General features: G+C 31.6%; 3 protein-coding genes across 4 annotated transcripts; 2 read left to right on the top strand and 1 right to left on the bottom strand.

Annotated features, from left to right (window-relative positions):
- Window positions 1-178: 178 nt before the first annotated feature.
- Window positions 179-4,407, bottom strand: LOC112800091 (myb family transcription factor PHL11-like). 2 transcript variants are annotated; one of them, XM_072196225.1, is made up of 7 exons: window positions 4,016-4,266; window positions 3,586-3,894; window positions 2,594-2,670; window positions 1,624-1,684; window positions 1,388-1,460; window positions 1,192-1,261; window positions 179-801 (listed from the first exon to the last, which is right to left on the bottom strand). In XM_072196225.1, the coding sequence occupies exons 2-7, from the start codon at window positions 3,737-3,739 to the stop codon at window positions 391-393; spliced, it is 846 nt and encodes a 281-aa protein (XP_072052326.1). In that variant the 5' UTR covers window positions 3,740-3,894; window positions 4,016-4,266; the 3' UTR covers window positions 179-390. The 2 variants fall into 2 exon arrangements, with proteins under 2 accessions (XP_072052326.1, XP_025697960.1); XM_025842175.3 differs by having other exon boundaries at window positions 3,586-4,407.
- A 9,261-nt stretch (window positions 4,408-13,668) lies between these two features.
- LOC112800087 (uncharacterized) lies at window positions 13,669-16,219 on the top strand. Its single transcript, XM_025842171.3, has 2 exons — window positions 13,669-14,263; window positions 15,689-16,219. The coding sequence occupies exons 1-2, from the start codon at window positions 13,872-13,874 to the stop codon at window positions 16,116-16,118; spliced, it is 822 nt and encodes a 273-aa protein (XP_025697956.1). The 5' UTR covers window positions 13,669-13,871; the 3' UTR covers window positions 16,119-16,219.
- A 6,718-nt stretch (window positions 16,220-22,937) lies between these two features.
- LOC112800086 (uncharacterized) lies at window positions 22,938-25,622 on the top strand. The gene is made up of 4 exons (XM_025842170.3): window positions 22,938-23,328; window positions 23,451-23,554; window positions 23,679-23,763; window positions 25,275-25,622. Exons 1-4 carry the CDS (start codon window positions 23,092-23,094, stop codon window positions 25,362-25,364), a joined length of 516 nt encoding a protein of 171 aa, XP_025697955.1. The 5' UTR covers window positions 22,938-23,091; the 3' UTR covers window positions 25,365-25,622.
- Window positions 25,623-25,760: the final 138 nt, after the last annotated feature.

Here is a 25,760-nt window from a genome sequence, read left to right as displayed (position 1 = left end):
ACACTTACTTAAAGTAGCTAACAAGTAATTGAACATTCCATTTACTCAAATTATATTATAGTTGTAGAGTAAAATGTATGTAAAGTCTTAAATTGTCATTTTAATTACAATTGTGAGCACAATATCATTACTCTAGTGTCTTTTATAATTTAAAATAATGAAAACAATAAAAACAAAGTTAATCAAAAGAGTATATATTGGTATATGTATTTTGATGTCTCTTCCAAATTCTTACTGCCACAAAAACATGAGCAGTCTATGATTTGAAAACAAGGTTAGACAATAACCTTTGTTCATATCAGACAAAGATATCAGATAAACTTTATTCCTAATATGTTACCTTAGTTAAACAATATAAAAGAAAAAAAAACATATGATAGTTCAAAATGATCATAGCCTATATGAAAGTATTTTGGCTTCAATTTCAGATCCATCACCACTTGCAGATACAAGATCATAACTACTTTTGCTGTTTAAGTCAAACTGAATTGAACCCTCTTCAATTTTAGGCTTTTGATCAATATTTTTTTCTCTCCTTATTACTTCATGGTAATTATGGAAACCTGAACCATGGACTTTACTATAAAAATCATTCATGTCTAATATGCTTTGTTTGCTATCTTTGTTGTTCATGTTTTCCATGAAATTGGACAAGGCAGAGTTGAATTCGGTCAATTGAGCTCTTGATGCTTCTAGATTATTGCCTGAACCTTCCATGGAAAGTGTCCTCTGAGCTTTCTCTAACACAGCTTGCAAATACTTCCCTTGAGCCTCTATTCTCATCTGCAATTTCTTCTGTACCTATTGGTAATGAAGCTTGTTTTATTTTTATTTTTTATTTTTTTCAGTTAAACTATGCCAAATTAGACTATTTTTTATTTTTAATATTAGATAGTAATGGTATTTTTTTAAAATGTGGATTGTTGGGATGCTATTAATGTGGAGCCGTTTAATTAGAGAAGTAGAAATCGGACCGTCCGATTTCTATAAGTACACAAATCGGACCGTCCGATTTATCTTAAAAAAATTAAAAAATTTAAGGTACAGAAATCGAACTCTCCGATTTGTATACTTTTTACAATTTTAAAAAATACAAAAAATTACAATGTTAAAATATATAACTACTTTTACTTTTATAACAAAAAAAATAGCTATTTTTTTTTCAAGGTTTGATAAAAATACCAAAAATACCTCTAGCTGTTCTTCCAACCTCTTTTGGACTTCAATTTGATGTCTCAATGCCTCTGCTATTGGGATTTCTCTGTTTTGTTAAAAAATTAAGATGTTAATTATGGTAGATAAAATATTTAATAATAACTAGATAATGGAAAGCATGGTCATGTATATAATTAAAGAAGTGACATTAATTCTTAAAACTTTAACATACCCCCTTTCATTATCACCTCTGAAACTACTGCTAAATTCTGAAGAGCTATTGCTGAAATTCACATATGAATATCCTAAAAGGAAGAAAACAAAATAAAGATTATAAAAACCTTTAATCTTTGTATAAGGTAAATAAAATGGTAACATTGTTAATCTCTATGGTTGAAGCTGGTCCAATTAGGAATATACTTAATTGAAAATAAATAAATAAATAAGTAAAACTCTTAATTAACTTACTACTGTTCTCTTTGTGATGTTCTTCATTTTGTTTTTTAGCTTGTTGTCCAAGTCTATATTTCTGAAAAAATAAAATAAAATAAAAATCCATGTTATGCCTCCAAATGGCAATTATTAGAGAATGGATAGGATAAAAACAAGAAGATGGAAGACAAAGTATAAAATAAAAAGAAAAAAGAAAATTAGCCCGGCACACAAAAGATTCCAAATTCTTGTTTCTTAACCAATCTGTGTTTTTTTTTTACACCAAAGCTTAACCAATCTGTGTTACTACTGAGAATACCACTAAATGATATATAATAATGATAATATTAATGACTAATAATTCTACCCTAAGTTCACTTGTTAATCTGTTTTTTAAAAATTTATTAGATTTGAATAAACTACCAAAATGCTACTCAAACGTTTATATCACTGACAACAAAATTTTTCAAAAAATACTAACAACAAATAAACTTATAAAAGATTTTAAAATCCGACAAAAAAATCAAATATTTATATTTTAAAAAAGACTTTAAAAATCATATTTTGATATAATTTTTTGTAATTATTATTAAAAAAAAAGATATTTTCGTTCTTAAAATTCGATAGCTTTATGTTCAGTGATTTTTTTAAAAATTTTTTTTATTGTGAATTGTCAAATTATTTTAAAAAATAAAAAGAAAAATCTAGATCAAATTTTACTCTAAATTTTTTTGTATATATTCTAAATATTTATTTAAATATTATCGCAAAAATTCGGATAAAAATATTTGCTGAATACAAAAATTTTGTCACTTATAAAAAAATATAATATTATAGTTATTTTTATCACATTTTCAAATCATTTAGGGATTACTTTTTTGATAATATTCTTCAATGACTTTTTTGTCGGCGTCTAAATTTTTCGAGTACCAAATTAATAATTAACCCATTAGATTTAGACATACTTTAATAATATATTCATATGGATAAAGTGAATATATATTACCTGTAAGTGGCTCTTCAAATGATACAATGTCAAGCCTTTCAAACCCATTATCCTCAGAACAGATTTGGGAGTTGCTTCTGAAATTAACATGCTTTATGTTATGTGAATCTTCTATGGATATCAATATTATAGAATTAATCCAATTTTAATTTTATTTTTTTAAAATGGAATGATGAACTTCTGGAGAGTGAAATCACAATTGAATTAGCCATATAAGCAAGGAATCAACTGTACAAAAAAAAAAAAACACACACACACATACAAGTCATGCATGAATCACTATTTAGAAAATAAAGCCAATTTTAAAATCATTTTTTCCCATGTCAATTTTCCACCAAAACTCCTCTTTCATTATCAACTTAGCATGATCAAGGGAAAAAAAAGAAAAAGAAAAAAGCAACCAAACACAATTGTGAAAGATGAGCTAGCACTACCAACAACAACTAGTAGTAGCAAGTAAAAATCATACATATATAGTTTGCTTAAGAAGTGGTATGAAAAAAAGGATTTGACTCCATAAAAGTGAAAAAGGCCTATAAAACTAAATAAAAGAGATTATTATTGCGAAATTTCTTAGCATTTAGAAGAGAGATAGAAGATGAGACCAAGAGAAGAGACAGAGACGAAGAAATGGAAACCGAAACAAGTCTCAATCTTGTGTTTGGTGTAAAGTAAGAGATAGAGACTGAAATAAGAATAAAGTTCTAATTTAATTTGTACAAAGAGTAAAATTATAATTAACTAATTGAAATGAGAGTATTTTAAGTATAAAATGTCGTTAAAATTTTAGTTTCCATTCTCAAAAATTTCAATTACTTGTATGTCTACTTTTTGAAAGTACTGAAATGTTAGAGATAGATACTGAAATTTTAATACTAATCTCTAAACCAACAAACATAATATTAAGTCCTAGTCTTTCAATCTCTCTGGAGAACCTCAAAACAAACGCTAAACTAAATTCGAATGAAAAAGAGAAAAAAGGAAAAACATACTGTCCGGGCCACCAAGTTTGGTGACGGCATCCACAAAGCGATCATGAAGATCGGTTGTCCACCTCAACCTAGGCTTGGGCTCTCTCGTCATACTCATCACCACCCCATAACCACCTTCCCCTCCTCCAATTCCGCCACCATAACTACTTCCCATCACTATTCTCCTTCTTTCAACTCCACAATAAAAACAACAATCTTAATATATTTGTAATGAGTCCCTAGCTAGCTAGTTCTTTGGTTGCACAAGTTGAAGCCTTTAGCTTTATGCCGCAGCCAAACAGGTCCCAAAAGCCGAAAGTAACTAAAAAGCTTGGGAATTAAGGACCAAAAACAGAATCAACCGAGACCCTTTTAAAGGGAAGTGAATATGCTTGTAGTTGTAGGCCACAAGGTATATATATATATATATAAACTTTATATTATATCTAACCTTCTCTTGAATCTGCAATTGATGATATATGCTAATGGAAAATGGCAGAATCTATCTATCTAATTCAAATGATCATAACCATATACAATAGCGTCTAATGCGGCATTTGATGAGTTTATAATAATGTAAAAAAATGAGACAATCCAAAACTAAATTATTGTAACAGAGGTGTTGTAGTGATAGAAATGAAATAAAATTGGAGAATTGAATGAGTGGTATTAATATAATGTGTATTAGGTGCGATACATGACACCTTGTTGTAGAAATTGGCGTCTAAATGAACATGTTAGAGGAAATCTCGCCGACGAATCCGAAGTAACATCGTGGCATCAACAATTTTCTATTGAACCTAAGCAACACTACCGTGTCCCACAAACTTCTACGCACCCTTCCTTCTTCCACCGTTGGATCTGATACCCATATGTGTTGCTTTTTTATGACGTGAGAAATCAGGTTTAGTTATATTTGTTGACTAGAAAATAAGCAAATTGATATTATATTTTCATAAATTAATTTTCGATTGATGTTTTAGTTGGTATAATTCATTAAAATAAGAGGAAAGGACAAATCAATTCTTGATTTTTTGGCTCACAGATATTTAAATCCTTGAAAATTTAAAAATACATTGAAATCTCTAATCTCTTTAAAATTCAGACATATCGACTCCTGAGTTTAATTTGTCCTATTTTAAAATTTTTCTCATATGTGCATATCAATTAGGTCACTACAATAAAAGTTACGTTTGATTTTTTTGTTAGGTCTAATGAATCCAAGTAAACATAAGAGATCGATATGTCTAAATTTAAAAAAAATAAAAAATTTAAATGTATTTTAAATTTTCAAAAACTTAAATCTCTGCGAATCAAAAAATAAAAAACCTTTTGAATAATCAAGCTGATGTACGAAAATATGGACTACTTTGTACCGTCTTTGGTAAAATTAGAAAGCAGTCACGTGTCACATAAGAAAAACGCATATTCTAAGTCCATATTTATAAAATAAAAATATTATATATTCATAAAAAAATAATTATCATATATATTATTTAATTTATTTTTAATATATATTTTATATTAATAGATAATTTAATAATTAATAGACATGAAACATAATAAAATTAATTTGTATGATCCATTTAAAAAAAAATCACATTTTTTAAAACCATATGCGAAATTTTCAACCTCATATTTTTGTTGTATGATAAAGAAACTAAGTTGCTAAATGAATATGATGATCCAACGGTATATGAGTTGGGTCGCAAAATTTGGAAGCGTGGAGCGGAATGCAGGGGAGAAAGGTGGAGCCACGTGGATGCCAGCATGGAATATTCTGTTAGGCCCAAAGAAAGAAAAAGCCCAAAATTAGTTGAGAAGAGAGTCCAAGAGCGAGGGTCACCTCATACACTTCACATGGATTGAGTTAAGGAGTGGGACCCACTTACATTAACACGTTTCGCTTCTTCCATTGGCAACTGACGCCAGAATATTCTCTTGACACATAATAAAATTTATATATAATAATAAAAATGATAATTCAATTTTTATTTTATAACATTTTTCAATAGGAGAGAAAAAATTGTTTATTTTTTCACTTAGTGTCAAGAAGTTTTTATTTTTGTCTCGTAAATTGAAAATTTTAAAATTTTAACACACATGTTTTATTTTTACCGATCAAAATGTTTATAAATTAGGGGGATAAAAAAAGAATCAGTATATGTGGGAGTTATTGTTACAATGTTATGGCACTATGGCACTAGAATTGTTGAGTCCGTGGGAGTTCATGATCTAATAAACACTTTGTTTCTTCTTCATAATGTCTTATATTTATTTATTTATTTTTGTCTTAACTTTTGTTTCTTTATTTTATTGTATTTATCGTTTTGTGCTCGTTTTTATATGCCTTGGATTTTATTCCCTTTGTTCTGGGGTTTTATCCGACTGAAATATATATCTTCTTCAACACCGCTTTGTTCCATGGATATAAATAATTTCTGTGTGGATAGTTGGTAGTTCTCCATAAACAAACTATTTTTCTGTTCACTTTTGTGTGAACGTGAATAAATAGTTTTTCATCAATTTCAATTAGTGAAAAAAAAATGAATTACTTTTCATTTCTTTTCTTTCCTATTTAATTTAATTTATTTACTTTGTGTTAATTATTACATTTGGAAATTGCAAAGAGACAAACTATGTTGGTGAATCTACATATTATTAGGGAACAGTTGGATTCTATATTGGTATATAACAAGTATTTATGCATTGCAATATACAATCCAAATATGGATCGCATTGTTGGGGTGACGGTGGGATCACATGCCAAAACCGGTGTCTATTATTCTTGTCAAACTAAGGTTCACTGCGTGTACATTATATTGTTTAAACCAACTAGTAGGTTTCAGCATTAAACAGAACCAATTGATTGGTTCGATTTGTTTATGGTATAATTAAATTTAATTTGTTTTGATCCAATTTAGTTTGACTTGGTTGATTTTTTTTATAGACACCGGAGTATAAAAGTCCAAAAAATAAAGAAGAAAACTACAAAGAAACTAATTTAGAGAAAGCAATTCTAATGAAATCTGTATAAAAATTTTAAAAAATACACGAAATAATAAAAAAAACATCTCAGCTAAAATTCATGTCCTTATAATTTATTTATACAAGACTCAATTGAATGAGTACTATTAGGGAGTCAATGGTACAATGAACTATTGAGTTATATAAAATAAACATCATCCATACTATTCAGAATAACCATCTGAGTACTAGAAAAAATAAACATCTCACATGTCATGATACCACTCATCCCAAAAACTTCAGCTAATGAAAAAAAGTAACACTAATAGTATATTCCCTAAACCTCTATTGTATATATTGTACAAATATTCCATTGGCTCTCTATAATTTTTTCTTTATAAATTTATAATTGTGAATCATCTTTCTTTTTTTTGAAAGAGAGAAGTTCAACACATCAAGTGGAGCAAAAAGAAACACAAGATCCAGAGTATACCATAAAGCAAACTAGCCAACTCCTAATACCAGTAATGCTTATTCCATTATCATCTCCGGTATTGTCATTAATAACAAAAAGGATCCACACCTAACCACTCCTTATAGTTTCATGAATCATCTTTCTGTTTTAGTGATTAAGATAACTAGCCAATGAATTATATTCAAATGACATAGTCTCTCTATACTCATATAAGAAATCGCAGATTCGAATCGCTTTATCTTCAATAAAAAAACAATGAGTAAGATAACTAACTTTTATAACAACTAGATAAATTACTTAATTATTACTCTCAAGTCTCAACAAATTATCCTTCAACACATGATATCATCCTCTCAACTAGCTATTGTGTGTGTCTAGGTTCAATAGCTATTATTATTGCATCTATTCCCATTTTTGCAAACGGGATAATTGTACTCATCATCAATTCATATCATATATGGATAACAATTTATTGTAATCTTTTTCTCATGCTCCAAATATTGTATTCTTTTTCTGTTGTCTCTTTCAATTACATCCAAAATTAGATCTCTCCTTTTTTTTTTGTCTTGGAACTAGAGCTCTCCTTTGAGCACAAACATCATAGAAAACATTCGTGCATGGAGCAATCTGACCTTATGATTATTATTCACTAGTGTTATGGGCTTAACCCTAGGCCCGAACACGGGAATTTCACTAATTGGTCCAAGAAGAAAGAATTTTTGCGCTAAAAAAGAATGCTTGAAAATTTGTTTTTTCAGATTTTTAGAGAAGGTAATAGATATGTCAAGTGGTAGGCAAAAAAGAGTTTAGAATTATATGAACTTTTTTTTTTATTTTGGAATAACCCTCCTCCAGAGCTAATCAGAATCCTTTATGAGATCACAGAGGAGCCTCCTTTATCTCTAGTAGTTTGTATCTAATTTTTGTTAGGAGTATGCATGGATTAGATTCAATCCGTTGGTCGAGTGGTTAGCTCACTCGTCCGCTTAAGTAAGTGTCGGGGGTTTGAATCCTGCCTTGTGCCGAATTGCGAATTTTAAGTAAGTATTTGCATATCCATAATAAATAAATATTTTTTTTATATTTTATTTCAACTAATAATTATCATATATATTGTATTATTTTATTTTTATTATTTAAAAAATATGTTTAATAATATTTTAGGAGTAAACATGTTTAAAAGAGTAAAAAAATAAAATTTTATTGATATTTTTAATAAAAATAAACTTTTTAAAATATTTTTATGTTTTACGAATATATTCGATATTCGATCCCGCATGTGCTGATCGGATTGGATCGGATCCAAGCTAAAAAAAAAAAGTGGATATTAAATCCGATTCGATTATATGATATTTGTGCGGATTGGAGCGAACTTGATCCGATTTTAATATGCGTTTATCTCTAATTTTAATTGTTTCTTTTTTAGATTTTTTAAATCCTATTTCAATACGGAAAAAAATGTCAACAAAGAGCAATTTTTATTGAATTTCGAAAATTTAAAACTTTTAGGTTTATCTAACCTCTAAAAACTAAGGGAAAAAAATAAGGATAAATATACAAGTAATTAAGTAAACTCCCATTAGACAAACTACTATATAAAAAGAAGTAATTTGTTTGTCAAGTATGGTTTAATATTCCTACACTTCAAAAAATCTAGTCCAATTCGATTTCTATCCAAGTACTTCGTGAACAACAAACAAGATGAATACCTGATTTTTAACTCTAAAAGAATATTTGTTATGTATCTTCAAGCATTATGGAATTAACCCACATTTTAATTAAACAGCATAAAGAATCTTTCAAGTAACATAATATTCATGACATTTTAGGAACAATGTCTATTGAAATAATCTTGAATTGGAGAAAAATAAATAGAGGTGATTTATGATAAATCAAATCGCATAATCAAAACCATTATAAAGTATAAACAGTCCTTTTTTCGTTTATTCAACAAAATAGTCCCTTTGCTGCATGCAACGCAGGGCTCGAACTCCCGACACTTGCTTAAAGTGACGAATGAGCTGACCACTCGATCAATCCAAGTTAGATTTTTTTTTTCTACCATTAAAAAGTCATATATTTTACAATAAATAAACAATGTTTTTTGGGTCTGCGATAATATATCTGCATTTTTTAGTCACAAAATCCACAGCAGCCCAAAATAAATGAGTTTGGGCCAATACTAGATATGAAGAATTTGACCAACTTCAACGTCAGTCACATCACATGTCTATTATAGTTTCTGTCATCAATTATTACCAGCTTTAAATTCATGTTTCTGCCGTCCAAAAAAAGGAAAAAATACAAAATAAAATGAAGGTATTTTAAGGTATTATTAATGAAAATTGTTATTTTTATTTTAATAAATATGCAATAAATACATTAAAAAATTAAGCCTTAAATATTTTTATAATTTTTAAATAATAATTTTGATATGTACCTTTATTTTGACCTAAATTCATAAAAAAATAATCTTTATCTTTGCTCTAATATGTTTTTATCATGTATATTTATTTATTGATTTTAATATCATGACCTAATAATTATTTTTAAAAATTTATTTTTTAATTTTTGTTTATATTTTATTTTTTATTTTTTTATGATATTTTATATAAAAATATGAGTTATATAGTAAAAATTATTAAAATTTTTAGTTTAACATATATAATTTTATATGTATAATATTTATAATTTTAAATACTTAATATCTATCATTAATGAGTTGGTAATGATTTATTATTATGTATTATTTTATGTTTCAAGTCACAAACTAACAATTTAAGATGTTTTGATTTTTTGTAAAATGTGTTGAGGTGATTTGAGATATTTTTTAAGATTATTAATAATATAAGAATTTAGATTTTTTATTTGAAAAAATTATAAAATTGTGAATAAGAGAAAATATTTTGGAATTTGATTCATATTAAGGTTCAGTTTGAATAAAAAATTTAATTAAGTTTCTTTTAAAAAATTTAAAAATTAGTTTAATCAATAAGTGTTTATATTAAAAATAACTTATATATAAATTATTTTGTGTTTAGTTTTTTATTTCTAAAAGTGCTTATTTTAAAAAAATATATGATAAAAAAAATTTTATTACAAAAAAGTCATTTTTTTAACTTTTTTATGAACACTTAAATAATTTTTTAGAAAGTTACTAGTTAGTTTTAAAAATTACACCAAACATTAATACTGTATATTTTTATAAGTTAAAAATTAAAAAAAAAGTAACTCATGAACTTATCCAAACAAACCTTAAATTTGAGATTAATTTTTGATATAATTAAATGAAAAAATATAATTATAGAAAAAAATTAATTATGTTAATTAAATTAAAAGAGTGATTTACACTTTTTTACAAGTGAGAGTTTTATTAATCATATATTTTTGTTTATTATTTGTGATCCTAATTAATCACAATATCTAAATACAAATGTACTTAACTGAAATAAACACAAAATTAAATACCACAAGGCGTACATAAACGTACACTTGTTGAGTCTATGTATTTATATATAGCGAGGCTTTCAAAACCGTAGCAGAGAAGCAAAATAAACAAAAATAAAACATATAGTTTATGCATTCAGGTCCCTGGTTGAGTTTGATTAACGTTACCATATGCATCCTTCAAATGAGGTCAAGTGTGAAATCAAGGAAAATATGTAGTTTATTATTATGTATATATAGCCAAACCTTCTTGTGGTGGAGTTACATCAAAGTTACCATGCAAACTTCAAATCAAGTCAGTTGTCTCTGCAAACTGTGACTTTGATTAATTTGATCACTTCATAACAAACATAATTATTGTACCTTAATATGCAAATAAGCTAATTAAGTTTCTTAGGAGTAGTCATCACTTTAGTCTTATTAAAACAATTAATATGCAACGGAACAAATAAACAACCATTATTATTGCAGAAATTAATTTTATTATGGAGCCATCGTTAGTGTAAGACGCAGATATGGAGAGGAGGGAAGTTTTACCAGACTGTGGTGTCAGGAACACAGTAATCAAATCCTGTGAATTGTTGATGGGAATTCGGACTCTCCGATTTTCTGTAAATTAAAAAAAAATTCATCTCAAGCAGAAATCGGACCCACCGACTAGTATAACGAAATAAAAATAAAAAAAACCAACAAAGAAAACGGACCTTCCGTTTTGATGAAGACATATCGCACAGTCCGTTTTCTCCCATGTGAATTTTGTATACAAGCAAAACGGACCCTCCGATTTGCTTACAAAATTTTCAAAACAAAGAACTCGGAGGGTCCAATTTCTTCCTTTTCACAATTCGGTGTAACATCCCCACATTCCATAATCCCGTAGAACACATGTCCCTCTTCCATAACCAAAAAAATTAGCCTATTTGCATTGCTTAGTATGTATTATTTTATTTTATTTTTCATCATATATTATTATCACCAACTAACTGAAATTTCTTAATCATGCAACTGGCTAGAACAGTAGAACTGTATCTCAATGCCCGTGCTGCAAACTTTGGACAAAGGTGACAGAATCTGGCTTCTGGCACCACAATTATTTTGAGGTTTAATTTGATTTACGACCAAGCTAAGGTTGTTTTTGTTGGTTTACAAATTAGGATTTGTCAACAAGCAATCAAGTGAGATTAATTAAAATGGAATCTGAAAAATGATGCAACATTGCACAATGTGACAGAATCTAGGTAGCACCATATACCACGTTAATCATTATTAATTTGTTATTAATTTATTATATCGAACAAGCCGACGGTTACCGCTGGTACTTAATCACTATAACACATGAATGAATACAATACATGTTCATGCCAATTTAATTTGTTAATAATAATAAAATATATACAAAAGTTAATTAATATGCACATTTTCCCAAGCACACACCTATACCATAAGGTCCTTAGTTTAAACATTTTATCAAAGCAAGAGTTTGTAAAGTAATAAATAAATTTGTCTCTATATGAAAGTATCAAATTCTAGCATTACGGTTATATTATTTGTACATTAAAATTAATTACTAAAATTAATTATTAATATAAAATATATATTAAAAATAAATAAATTATATATATTTATATATATATATATATTAATGATTAATTTTAATATATGAATAATATTTTTGTAAAAAATATTCATAAAAGATAAGCAAATTTAGTAATCGCATTTTTATAATAAGTTTTAAATAATAGTTAAATATAAGTTTGTGTCCCCTGTGTATTTTTGTACCAATGACAACAACTAACCAAAAACATAGTTTAAGAGGTACAGTAATTCATGAATGTGCACGTTGAACTAAAAAATATTGTAAGTTTTTTTTCCTGTTTATAAGATATTAATTAAAAAAATGGTATTTGGATAATTATATATATATATATATATTGTATTTTTTATGTATCTTGTTAATTTTTTTCATCAATTATTTTTAATATAAAAAATATACACAAAGATAATACATTAACAATACTTTTAATTAAGTAGCAAATTCCCAATATTTTATATGTTACCCGTACATATACTCTCCATTGTAATTAATACTAGCTAACGTCCTCTTCCCTGCCTAACTTTTTTAATTACTTTTGTTCGTATTATATCATATAAATAAGTTTTACCCCTAAGAAACTAAAAAGAAGACAAAAGCAAATGCGAAGTGAATAATGACAATGAACTATCTTTTTTCAGTCAGATAATGTTTTTCTTTTTTCATTTTTTGTATTTTCTCTTAATTATTACTTATTCACACGATTTATTATCATACTTTTTTAGAAACAATTAGTCAATAAAATAATAAATAAATTAATTAATTTAAAAAATATTTATTAATTATTTAACTTAAAAAAAGTTTGTTTTCATCACTAAATCAGTTATATATATACAATGCAATTAAAATATAAAATATATATTTAAAATAAAATAAAAAATATATATTTATATGTAAATATATAATAATAAATTTAATAACATTTTTTTTACAAAATCAGTTACTATGTAAATGTGTTATTTAATTTATTTTTAGTATATATTTTATACTAATAATTAATTTTGATGACATAATTTTAATATATACAATTATTTTTTTATACATATAATATTTTTATTATATAATTTATTGAGTATATATTTAAATAGGTTATTAAAAAATTTTGTATTAGACATTTTTGTCTTCTTCAAACCATTTTTATTATGTTTTTAACTTTTATTATTTTGTATGAATACTATAAATTTGAGGGTCAGATATGTGTATTTTTTTAAATTTTACAAATTTAAAAGTCAAATTTATATTTTAACACTAAAAATTTATTTTAAATACGCAAATCAGTCCCTCTTATTTGAATTTTTTGAATTATTTTTGTTTTTTACCCAAAATCGACCGTCAATTTTTTACCCCGCCAAAAATCGATCCTTAATTTTTTACTTTCACCCAAAATCAGACCCTCAATTTTCTACTCTCACTCAAATTTAAGTCTCCTATTTATAGTTTTTAATTAAAAAATATCTTTACATCCATAAAAACACACCAACTTTTTATAATTGTACATGATATATTCCTCTAATCCATTACCAAAAAAATTAGCCCCTGTTTGGATATATAATCTAATTTTTGTTTGTTAATTTGTTTTTGCTTAGCAAGACCCCTTTAAAAGCCTCTTATCACCCTACAAGAAGGGTTTATTATTAGTCTATAAACTATTATAGCTGTTTTCCAAACCCTTCTTTACTGTCACCTCTGTTACCACACACACACACCCCACTTCCCTCTTCTTTCTCTTCTTTCTCTTCTCTCCTAACCCCCATTATTTACTTTCTCTGACACATCCATCTTCTTCTTCAGCTACTACCATTTTCTCTTTCTCTCACACTAGTCCTCATGAAAGAAGTAACAGTGGAAGCAGAAGGTCACCATGGAGGAGCAGCACAAGGTGGAGGAGGAAGGAGTGGTAGCACTACAAGCGGGTCTTCAAGGCCAGACCTTCAGAACAGTGCAATGAAGATTCTGAGAGCAAGAGACGGTTACAACAACTCCAACAACACCAACAACAATAACGGAAGTAGTTATGAGGAAGTTGGAGAGAAGCCATCAAGATTTGAAGTGTTTGGATGGTATCTTTATGAGTTCTGTTTCTACTTTGTTCAAACCGTTGTCGTTCCAATTCTCTTCCCACTCATAATAAGCCAGCTACAACACTTGCCAACTAACTCACTCCAACAATGGAACAAGAACCACCAAGACCTACACTGCTCCCAAAAGGAACTTCACTTGTGAGTACCTATATGTTTTTAAAGTCAAGTTTTTTTTTTCTTTTTTAAGTTTTTCTAGAATTTTTTTTATAGCTTAACATTTCACTAGCAAAAGTTAATTTCATTTTTTTTAATAATTGCTATTTTTTCTTTTTTTTTTTCCTAGTAGAAGTACAATATGTAGATTTTAATTTAATTTTTAGTTGGTAAAAAAAAAAGGGTTGCTTTTGTGTATCATGTTATGCAGTCTTTGATCTAAACTAGGTTATGAGTCTTGGGTGTTTCAAAAAATTTCAAATGGGTTTGGTGGTTATGGATGATGGTAATGAGAGGAGGGGTTAGGTTGAAAGAAAAAAAAAAGGAATTTTTTTGTTTTTGGGGTTTTGCTTTCTCAAAAAAAAAAAGGAAAAAAGAAAAGAAACTATTAGGAAAACAAGCTTTATAATAAACCAAGCATAGGGTTCCATTAGAGTGCTTATTTATTTTTTATTTTTTTTAATTCTTTTGGGTCCGGTTCCATTATAGTTCGCAATCATGAAAAGCCGTGTCCTTATTGTGGCTCTCTTACAATGTTACTTTACTCTCACTCAAGGGTTAAGATTCCTTTTTTTTTTCTTTCTATCAAATGGGTACCCTTCATATCCATATCCACCGGACATCAACCTTATTTATTAACTATGCTTCTATCTCCACCCTTTGATGCACAAAGAAAAACAGAACCATGCTATGTCTTACTCTTAAGTCTTATCCCTTCCCAACCCATATTATTGGAAAAAAAAATAAAAAAGAAAAATTAAGAGAGAGAAAAATAAAAGGAGTAAAAAATCTATGCTTTCCACCTAGGGAGTTTAAAAGCCTTTGTCGGACTCACCCAAAAGTCTTCGGGTACCCTTTTGAATATTTATGATGAAAAATAGTGTCCACAACGGTAAACTTATGTTCAACTTAACCTTAATTAAGATTAGTAATTTAGTATAAAATACGAGCATATAATATTAAAAAGTACTATATATATATACACTATTATATGGTACTTCACTTTATTTTCTTAGGCATGGAAGGAAAAAAATTTAAAGTAGGTGCTTTAATTATGAAGTTGCAATTTGTGAATTCTTTTTGGCTTTTTGAAAGCAATGAGGAAGGCCACTTGGTTCGTTAAATAATTTGTATGGAGTGATTGTCGCCATTTATCTCTCGCTTTGTTTGTTATTTTATATTACAGCATGCAATTTAAAGTGCCGACAACATGAAACTGTTTCCATTACATATAACTTTTTAACAAACTCAAACGGCTCTTCACGCTTTTATTTTTATTTTCCCTTTATCTTCTGGTACAGTACTATCTTCTAACAACTATTTCACTTTAAGTAAAATAGTACATTTCAAAAACTATGGTAAAAATTTGATTTGATAGCTTTGACTAAATTATTATCTAACGACTTTCAGGTACATCAAGCTCACAAGTAAAACAATTGGTGGATCGAGTTACTCTGCTTTGGAATGGGCATCAATTGGTTGGGCTACAGGTTTGGCATTGGCTGTTCCAATCCTAGGATTCCTGTCCTTCCACCTTGACGGACACTTCCCAAAGCTCATCACGGCGGCTGCGACCGGCCTCGGCGTCTTCTTCTGCCTGCCGGCCGGATTCTTCAAATCCACAGCCATCTTCATTCCGTACATTATTGGCATTGTTGCGGCCAGCACGGTGGCTAGCGCGGCGCACACGCAGCACCTAGGACTAATGATTCGCGCCTTCACCGGACCATCCCTGAAGAGAAGCCAATTCTCAATAAGGCAAGGTGTGTCTAGCTGGCTGAACCTATATGGCACGGCGGCCGGCTGCTTAGGCGCAGCCTTGATTTCGGCCTTCATATAAGTGTATTTGTGAAATAATGATACGTTCTCAATTAATAAAAATTTCGGAAACAAGAAGCCAAAATGGATAGTTATAAGATGAGATAAGTTTTAAAGTGGTCACTGAAGTTATTCTCGAATTTTATAATAATTTTTGAAGTTAAAGATTAGTCGTATTTGTCCCTGAAGTTGCACTCCAAAACTCAGAGTCGTCCTTTCAACCAATTTTGTCCAACTGCCGCAATTGAAAAGTTGACCTAGAGCCGTTGGTGACACGCTGGCAGCACAACGACTAGCTGATGTAGCGTCGTAAACTATTTTGACTCAATTTGGTCTCTAATTTTAGGTTAAAAATCCTAACCCCCAATTGACTCTCTTCTCCTCTCTTTTCCATCGCACACTCTCTTCTCCTCTATTCTCCGTCGCACCAGCAGTGACTTCTCCATCTTCCAAAACCACACGTTATGGCTAGCGCGAGCAACACAGTTGCGAGCTCCAACAACCAACGATCATTTGGAAGTATCACGAGGAGAATAAATAGAAAAATGGTGTAGGTGCAGGTCGAGATCAGTGTTGCGATGGTCAGCGACAGATTCTAATCTAAGAAAACTGTTCGTGGGTTGCCCAAACTACAATATAAGTGTTTCATGATGTTGTTTGTTGTAATTCTGGATGTAAACTTTGTTGATTTAGTTTCCTGGGTGCAGACTACAGGTAAGAGGTGGTGTGGGTTATTTCTGTGGGTGGACAAAATTTTGGAAGAAGATACGGTAACATGTGATGGTATAACAAGCTCTTCAAATGACAACGAAGAATGGAGGATGAAGATTGCTTGGAAGTTTGGAAGATTATAGTATGAAATTAGAGTTCTTAAAATGGGGGAGAATTTTGGTGTTTGCATGTATGTTGCTGCTGCTGATTACAGTTGTTGTACTTGTCTTAAGGTTGGATAGGCAACAGAGTCAATTGTATTTAGCCAAAAAATAAGTGACATGAGATATGCATATGTTGTTCTGTTTATGTATTTGTACTTGTCCTTTTGGTTGAAAGAAATGCAGATTAAACTGTTTGACATGAATGTGCAAGAATAATTTATAATTTGAATAAACAAGAGGTTATATGTAAATAATTGTTCCTGCACTACTAATGGAATCATCTAATGGAATTAATGTTAATTGCATATCAGAGACCAAGAAACCAAAAATCTGCCACAGCTCAATTTAAGAAAGTCATAATCCATATTCATGTATTCATAATGCAGAAAACATATTCAAAATAGGCATTACAGAGCCAGAAAAATATTCAAAAAGTATATCAAAAGTTCTCAACATATTGAGAACACAAGTTTTGAAAACTAAAATTCCTAACACTTGGGTTCAAAATTCAAAAAGCACATTGCTTCATCAAAATAGTTAAACAAAATAATCTTCTCTTAAACATAATAATCCTAGTCTTCATTTTCTGTTTCTGGGTTGTCTGAATCCAAGATTGGGAACAAACTTCATGAAGTTAGCAAGCCTTGTAACGGTCCCCTGTGATGCACCTTGCATAGAATGATTTGTATGATTTGTTGCAGGTTGACTGGTTGCTAGTGGGGTGGCAGCAGGTGGGGTAGTTGCTGCTTGATTGCTGGAGGACTTCCTTTTGGGAGGGAGTTTTGGTGGCCTCACAAGAGAAGACAAAACCTATTAGTGAAGCCATATAGAATAGTTAGTAAAAGTGCATAAGAACATGCACATAATAAGCTTGAATGTTATCTAATTTTGTGTACCTGTTGAGAGTCATCGGTTTGTGACAACGGTAGTTGACTGAGTTCAAGCTGAATTTTGGTGGGGAGTTGTGGGACAAGGGTGGCTTCACCACCATTAGCAGCAGGGGGTTGGGCAACAGCAGCATCCTCATCAGCAGTTCTCTTTGAACAGTTTCTCTAGGTGTGTCCTGATTTACCACAATAACGACAGTGACCTTTTTGATAAATTCTTTTCATCTTGGTCCTCTACTTTTTACTCCCACTTGGCTCCTCATCTACATCCTTTCTTCTTTTTTTTTCTTAGAATAAATGACCATTTGTACCCATGAAAGATGATAACACTAACATATGTACCCATGATAGATCAAAACTGATCTTTTACCCACGAGAGTTGCCTTCTGTGTGACAAAAATACCCTGTTTTGGTTAAGTGCTTGGTTCGTTATTATCCGAACTTAGTGACACCCCAACCCTCCAAAACCCTATCCATCTTCAATTTCATTTCTAATTTCAACCACACATCCCTATTTCATGGCGGCAGTTTTCTCCTCCTCTGCCGTCATCACCGCTTTTACGTCCCTTTGGACCTTCGTCTCATCCTCACGCTCTCTTTCCCAACTCTCCCTCTTTTTCAAACCATTCTCCATTTCTCGCGCTCGACTTTCCGCAAAATTAACACCATCTATCAACCCTATTACGCGCATGTATCTCCGCCACGGATTCTTCTCATCTCTCCCATGGACCATGCTAGCTGCGAAATGGAATAGTCTAGAAGCTCCTTACAGTCTTCTATGGCTAGTTGCTCGTGGTTACTCACGGAAAACGTGGTGAACTTTGCTCACCAAGTGCGGCGCTTAACACGGAAATGGAGCTTGCGGACCGATCTTGACGAACTCGTTTTGGATGTTAGCGAGGCTTGAGTTTTGGTTTTCGATGTTCATGCAGGCTTGTGCAATCATGGAGTTCAGGTCTTGGGTTTCGATGCTGATGAAAGTGAAGCTTCAAATGATGAGGGTAAAAGCATGAAGATGGAAAAGAGATTAAGCAAAGCCATTATTATTTGCTAGAGTAGTGAAACAGTAGTAGGATATGTGTTCGTATTTGTGTTGTTCAGAACCAACCTTTATTTATACACGAGTTTTTGCTTTCGGAGTTCAAGTGCTTTTCTTGAGAGTAATATTATTCACATTCACTTTGTGTTTTTTTTTCTCTGGACAAAAGTGCCAAGTAATTCCAAAGCTTGCTTTTGATGGAGGCATGGCATGGTATTTCCCATCCCCATAGATATTTTGTGATTGTTTGGAGCTTCTCACTGCTTTCTAAAGGGGGTTTGGAAAAGAGGAAGAGTTAGGATTTGGGAAGCAAAGTGCGGAGATGAAGCGATGGTGCCAAGGAACGGAAAAGCAGCATTGGCGGCAGAGGAGGAGGAAGCTGCTGTCATGAAAGAGGAATAGGTGATTGAAATTAGAAATGGAATTGAAGAGGTATAGGGTTTTGGAGGGTTGGGATGCCACGTAGGTTCGTATAATAACGAAGTAAGCACTTAACCAAAATAGGATATTTTTGTCACACGGAGGAAAACTCTCGTGGGTACAATATCAGTTTATATACCCCCTTACAAAAAAAACTAAGATCGGCGGGGAAGCCCGCTCCGCCCTGCCAAAACTCGTGGTTTAAGCGGTGCGGGTTAGGGGAGCTTTTGCTCTTTTACATTTCCAATTTTTCAGTATGGCCCGCCTTTTTTAGTGGGTTATCCGAGCCGGACCGGTGGATTTAGGCCCGCTTGCCACCCCTACATGTATATTCTAGCTCAAAAAACAAAGCGTTGTCGGCATGAGATTATCAAATAGAAGCAAGAACACAGATCTAATTCGAAGGTGGAGATTGATTTACTACAGTCTGAATTAGAGAAATTTCGTTTAGCAGGAATTGATGGAGGCGATATCATTTCAAAAATAGAGGACAAACTTGAGAAATCATTGCAAAATGAGAAATCTTATTAGAAAGATAAGTCTAGAGTCAAGTGGCTCAAATCTGGTATTCAAAATACAGCTTTCTTCCATTAGAAATTTAGAAATCGAATCCAAAGGAATAAAATTTGGCAACTAACTAGCAGTGATGGTAAAGTGGCTACTTCAAATGACGGTATTGTTTTTGTGACTGAATCTTATTTCAAGGACATCTTCTCCTCCACTTGTCATGAGAACCCTGAACCTCTGTTTAATGATTTTGAACTGTAGGCTTCAAAGACCAGTGATTATGGAAGAAGTGAAATGTGCAACATTTAGCTTTCATCCTCAAAGTGCTCCAAGAGATGATGGTATGACAGCAAAATTTATTCAAAGCTTCTGGAACATACTTAGTGGTGATGTGTTTCGAGCAGTTAAGAGCTTCTTTTCAGGGGGCAGAATTTTGAAGGGTTTTAACCACACTCAGATCTGTCTTATTTTCAAGATTTTTTATGCTAAAGATATGACTCAGGTAAGACCAATAAGCCTATCATTAGTCTTTTACAAGATTATCTATAAATTACTTGTACATAGGTTTCAGGGTATGATGAATAGACTAATTAGCCCTACGCAGAGTGCTTTTATTAAAGGCAGATTAATCTCTGATAATATCCTAATTGCTCATGAGTGTATACATTACTTGAAGAACAAAAAAAGGGGACTCGAAAATGAAATGGCACTAAAATTAGATATGAGTAAGGCATATGATATGGTGGAATGAGACTTTCTTTAGTTTATATTGGAGAAGTTTGGTTTCGACTCCTGATGGATCATGTAGATTCGAGAATTAGTGACAACTGTTTCTTATTCTGTCATTGTGAAAGGACAACCTTATGATTTCTTCAAACCAAATAGAGGTATTCGACAATGAGATCCTCTATCTTCATATCTTTTTCTTTTCTGTGTAGAAGGTCTCTCCTTCTTCCTATACAAGGCAGAACAAAACAGACTAATTCAGGGTCTTCAAATACATAGGTGATGTCCCAAGGTCAACCACCTCCTCTTTGCTGACGATTCCATTTTGTTCTCTAAGGCTAATCCTGAGGCATGTTCAAACATCCTACATTTATTGAACTCTTATGAAAGCATCAGTGGCCAGAAGGTAAATCTTAATAAATCTGCTGTATTCTTTAGCCACAACACTCCCTCCACTACTCATACACTACTGCTAGCTCTATGAATATTAATCATATTGGGACTCAGGATAGATACCTTGGTTCGCCTTCTACAGTCTCTAAATCGAAAAATGCTTCTTTTAGTGTGATCAAAGAGAAGGTTCGGAAAAGAATCTAAGGGTGGAAGCGCAATCTTCTATCGTCAGGTGGTAGACAAGTATTGTTTAAGGCAGTGGGAGAAGCTATTCCTATTTATGCATTGTCTTGCTTAAAGTTGCCTGATGGTTTAATTTCGAAAATTCACTCTCTACTTTCTCAGTTCTGGTGGAGACAAAAAAGTTCTGAAAGGCGGATAGCTTGGGTTAGCTGGGACATTACGACTCGCCCACGAATAGAAGGAGGCCTTGGATTTAAAGATCTCAGAATCCAAAATCTGGCACTTTTAGGCAAACAGTTTTGGCGACTCATAACATAGCCTAATTTCCTATTATCCAAAATCTTAAGAGGTAAGTACTTTAGCAATGGTAATGCTATAACGACAGAAATTGGAGTCTTACCTTCTTGGGGATGGAGGAGCATACTGGAAGGCCGAAAGATTGTTGAAAAAGGTCTTAACTGGGTTGTGGGTACTGGAGAGAATATCCGAACATTTGAGGATCCTTGGCTGCCTCCTCCGTATCCTTTTATGATTTCTAACATGCCAAACAGACAGGATACTTCTGAGTTGGTTCCAATAGTTAAAGATCTAATTATGGAAGACAGGAATTGGAATCAGAATCTCATTCAAGAATTATTTTCGCAAGACGTTGCAGACAAGATTTTGTTAGTTAAAATTCAGCAGAGTAGGGACAAATTGCAATGGATTTTGAACAAATCCAAGCAATATGATACAACTTTAGGTTACAGAATTGGCTATTTATTTTACTATTCGCCTTTGGAGCTTTTCCCAAATTATATGCAGAAGAAAAAGCCGTGGATTGATCTATGGAAGTTGAAATTGCCTCACAAAATTAAGCTATTTATCTAAAAAGCTCTCCATGGCCGGTTTCTGGTGTTTACTCAGATTCATCACCGCATCCCATCTATATCGTTAATATGCCCCTGTTGTCATGAAGCAACAAAAACAACTACTCATTGTTTGATCGATTGCTCTAGAATTAAAGAAGTATGATCTCAAAGTTATCTTCATGATTGTCTTCCCCCTCAGATTCCTAACGACTTTTGGACTTGGTGGACTGCATCAACAGACATACTTAACCCGTTGAAGAATGCTGACCGTAATCCTCAATTGCTTGCCATCATTTGCTGGAACTGCTGAAATTAATTTTTAAAGGTTCTACTTCAATGTCGTCTCCAAAGAACTCCCAGTTTAGATCATCATTTTCATGAGGCAAACTCTTAGTTTCATTCAATTTGACTTATCATTTTTTTTTAAGATTTTTTTCGTTTTTCGAGCACCGTTGGATGAATACTCAATGTATTGTTTTGAAAAATCTCCACCTTTTATTATGCTGTCATACTTTTAAATATTTTTATATTTTATTTTTTAATAATTAATAGAATATAACCTATTATCTTTAAAAAAAAATCTTTAAAACTGTGACAGAAAGACTTGTATATCTTTTATAAAGTTCAAAGACTTTAACCTAATAAAATTTTTTCAAAGACAAGAGTGTTCGATGCAAAATTTTTTAGTACTTATTTAGATATATATTATTCTACAAATTGAGTCTCAATATTTGACTTATATATTGCAGGCAATTTAGACTACAAGATTTTTTATATTTTTTTTTCTCTTTTACAATACAACACACTCACGCATATTGCACTACACTACATGGGTTCTTTTTTTCCCACCAATGATATTTGAACCCCGATATGGTTTTTTTTTGTTATGCCCGATGTGGGGTTTTTGGGAGGCACATAAGATGTCAATTAAACCAAGCCTCCAAGGCCCATAAGGACCACAAGGCCCATTCTTTCATCAGCTGGAAAAAAAAATTCCCCAAAATGAAAGGCACAAACAAAAGCGTTTCGCCATTGCAGGTTTTGGTTGCAGCTCAGAGAAGAAGTAGAAGTCGCCATAGCCAGAATCACGTTTCTGTGACACCACCAACAAACAATGATGCAGCGATGGTTGACTAAGCTACGTACTTTCGCCGTTAATTCGCCCCAGTCTTCTCCGCCACTTACACCAATTTTCCGGTGTCTCATCCACCACGCGCCGCCGTTGCAATCCCTCCACCTCCCTGCTTCCAGCAATCTCACTTTCACTTCTCGTTCTCTCTTCAATTTCTCGTCTTCACCTCATTTCTCATTTTCTCGTCTCCCATCTCGTCTTTCTCCACTTTCTCCCTCCGTAAGTTTTTCATTTCCACAAAACAGCAAAAAATGTTTTTTTTTTCTTTCTTGTTTTAAATGATCAACAGTGAAATTAGCTTCTTTTTATTTTACACATAATTAATAATATTATTATTGTAGTTGGTTCAAGTGCGGCATGTATCATCAAGGGAAAGGAAGCTGAAGAGAAAGCCAATGACCCCAGTCACTTCTAAGATTAAGAAAACTAAGATGAAGTCTTATTCGTGCGTGCTTTTTTTATTTTAAATGTTTTATGTCATATTCTTTAGAATTTAGAATTTCAAAGTTTGGATTTTTCGTTTGTGGGGTGTTTGGAGTGAGTGAGTCATTTTTGGCAATGCTGTGCAGGTCTTACAAGTTGAGGTTTCGAACATTGAAAGATGGAACCATCAGACGCTGGCATGAGGGGAAACGCCACAATGCTCATTTGAAGGTTGGCATATTTTATTTTATTTTATTTTTTAAGATTTAGTTGGGTAGCTTGAATAAGGCCTTAATTATTGATCCTTATGTGGACTGTGGTTGTTTTGTTAGGGTCTTCAATAGTTCTATTGTTCTGTTAGTGAAAAATAAATAACAATATAAAACTCGTTCCCAAAATTGACATGTAACATTTCATTAGGTGTTAATTAGATGACCAAAAATAATTCACATGTTTCAAACACTATATCTGGACAAAATAGTAGAGCCTGTAAATTGAATTTTGTCATTAGATTTTAGGACAAAATAGAAAAGCTTGTGTTTCCTTAGGAATCAGAGTTATGAAATTTGATTGAGCAATGAGATTAACTGTAGTTTGATAATGTCAATGTATCATAAAAGTTTGGGGGGATGAAGTTTTCAAAATATAAAAATAGTGAATATTGACATCAGTGGTGTTTGTCCCACGTATGATGTATTGGATATAGGTCATTGTGATATTGTTGCATTTATCCATGGCTAAACTTGTGATTTTATCAAAGCATTCAGAGCCCTGGATGTGGGCATGTACTTGTGGTGGATGATGGTAAGCAATGTATACAATATTCCCTAATATCTCATGGGAGCTGTAATCTCCCCGATTGAGACTCGCCGATTGAGTGCTAGAAGCAAGTGCGTGTGCAGTCTTTTCCCCATCATATACAAGGGAATGACTTGCAATTAAATGGTATGAGGAGGCAAGGAATTAAGTAGAACAAAACATGATAACCCAGTATTTTGTTTGTAGGATTCATGTCACTCTTTGATTACCAAACTGGGACACAGATTTGATGCTTTGAGTGGATTCCAATGTTCCACTCCCTCTTCTTAAATAACTCCAAAATGCCAAACTCTCATTTACATCCTTATAAAAATAACCTGAGCTTCTAAACCTCATAGCTGCATTTTGGTCTGGCTCCACACAAATGAATTGGCCCATGCTTCAATAACAATTAAGAATCCTAAGTTCTGATCTTAGTTTCCCTACGGTGCACTTAAGCAGTCTGGTTTGGCTCTGGAGTTATACTCTCATATTCTCAGGGAGAGTGAGATATGATCAGAATCTGTACTTTTTATGAACCTGATTTTCAAGAATTTGTTTCTCTTCAATTCTTCCATTGCAATGTTTCTCAATTCTTCTTCATTTTGATTAGGTGATGTAAACGCATAGACACTCCACTTTGGGGCCATTGCATGTATATATACGTATATGATCTAAGTTATTTTTGGTGACTTTGATACGTTGAAATAGGTATACATAAGGCCTTTGAAAAATTTCTCTTTTGTTCTCTTTTATTTATCACCCTCATCTTTTGGTATATGTACATAATTGGACATCTAGATACAATTTGACTGATTATCTGGTATAATTGATGTGTGAGTGGCCATATACTATATTATGCATATCAAGTGCATTATTGCATCTCAGGAAATCAGGATAGTACATTTTCCTTGAAATTGATGAATTTGTTATATTCAATGCAGTCAAAGAAATCAAAACGCAGATTGAGAAAACCAGCCACTGTACCTGTAGCTTATGCCAAAGTTATGAAGAAACTGAGTTTTTGTGGTTAGAAAGCATAGTAAGTTGCTGCCAGTTACTGCAGAAAGTGGAATTTGTGGTCACATTCACATGTTGCTTTTTTAACTCTTATCATTTGTCCACTTTCACATGTTAAGAATCTTTGTAGAATGAGCAATATTACGAAGCAATTTCTTTCTCATCTTGTTTTGCTGGAACTGTTAAGAGTTGAATGTGCCTGTTCAAAGCGGCATTTTTTTGGTAGACACAATGTTGTGCAATATTATTAACATGCTGTGGCTGATTGATTCTTTGTTGGAGTACATCCTATTTTATTTTAAGCATAATAAAGTACCACAGAGTTGGATTCTTTAACTTATTGACGGTTTAGTAGTGTATACATGAATTTATAACGTGGACATTAGTTGATTTATATTCATGTTAAAAAA

Source organism: Arachis hypogaea, chromosome 5 (genome assembly GCF_003086295.3).
Source record: "Arachis hypogaea cultivar Tifrunner chromosome 5, arahy.Tifrunner.gnm2.J5K5, whole genome shotgun sequence".
NCBI lineage: Eukaryota > Viridiplantae > Streptophyta > Magnoliopsida > Fabales > Fabaceae > Arachis > Arachis hypogaea.
This window is presented reverse-complemented; position numbering and strand designations above follow the sequence as displayed.

Coding starts and splice junctions, on each gene's coding strand:
- LOC112800091 (XM_025842175.3), bottom strand. CDS start 3,739: ATGGGAAGTAGTTATGGTGGCGGAATTGGAGGAGGGGAAGGTGGTTAT. Junction 1,685..2,593: donor ATTTGAAGAGCCACTTACAG/GTAATATATATT, acceptor TTATTTTTTCAG/AAATATAGACTTGGACAACA. Junction 1,461..1,623: donor ACATCACAAAGAGAACAGTA/GTAAGTTAATTA, acceptor TCTTCCTTTTAG/GATATTCATATGTGAATTTC.
- LOC112800087 (XM_025842171.3), top strand. CDS start 13,872: ATGAAAGAAGTAACAGTGGAAGCAGAAGGTCACCATGGAGGAGCAGCA. Junction 14,264..15,688: donor TCCCAAAAGGAACTTCACTT/GTGAGTACCTAT, acceptor AACGACTTTCAG/GTACATCAAGCTCACAAGTA.
- LOC112800086 (XM_025842170.3), top strand. CDS start 23,092: ATGATGCAGCGATGGTTGACTAAGCTACGTACTTTCGCCGTTAATTCG. Junction 23,329..23,450: donor TTTCTCCACTTTCTCCCTCC/GTAAGTTTTTCA, acceptor TTATTATTGTAG/TTGGTTCAAGTGCGGCATGT. Junction 23,555..23,678: donor ACTAAGATGAAGTCTTATTC/GTGCGTGCTTTT, acceptor AATGCTGTGCAG/GTCTTACAAGTTGAGGTTTC.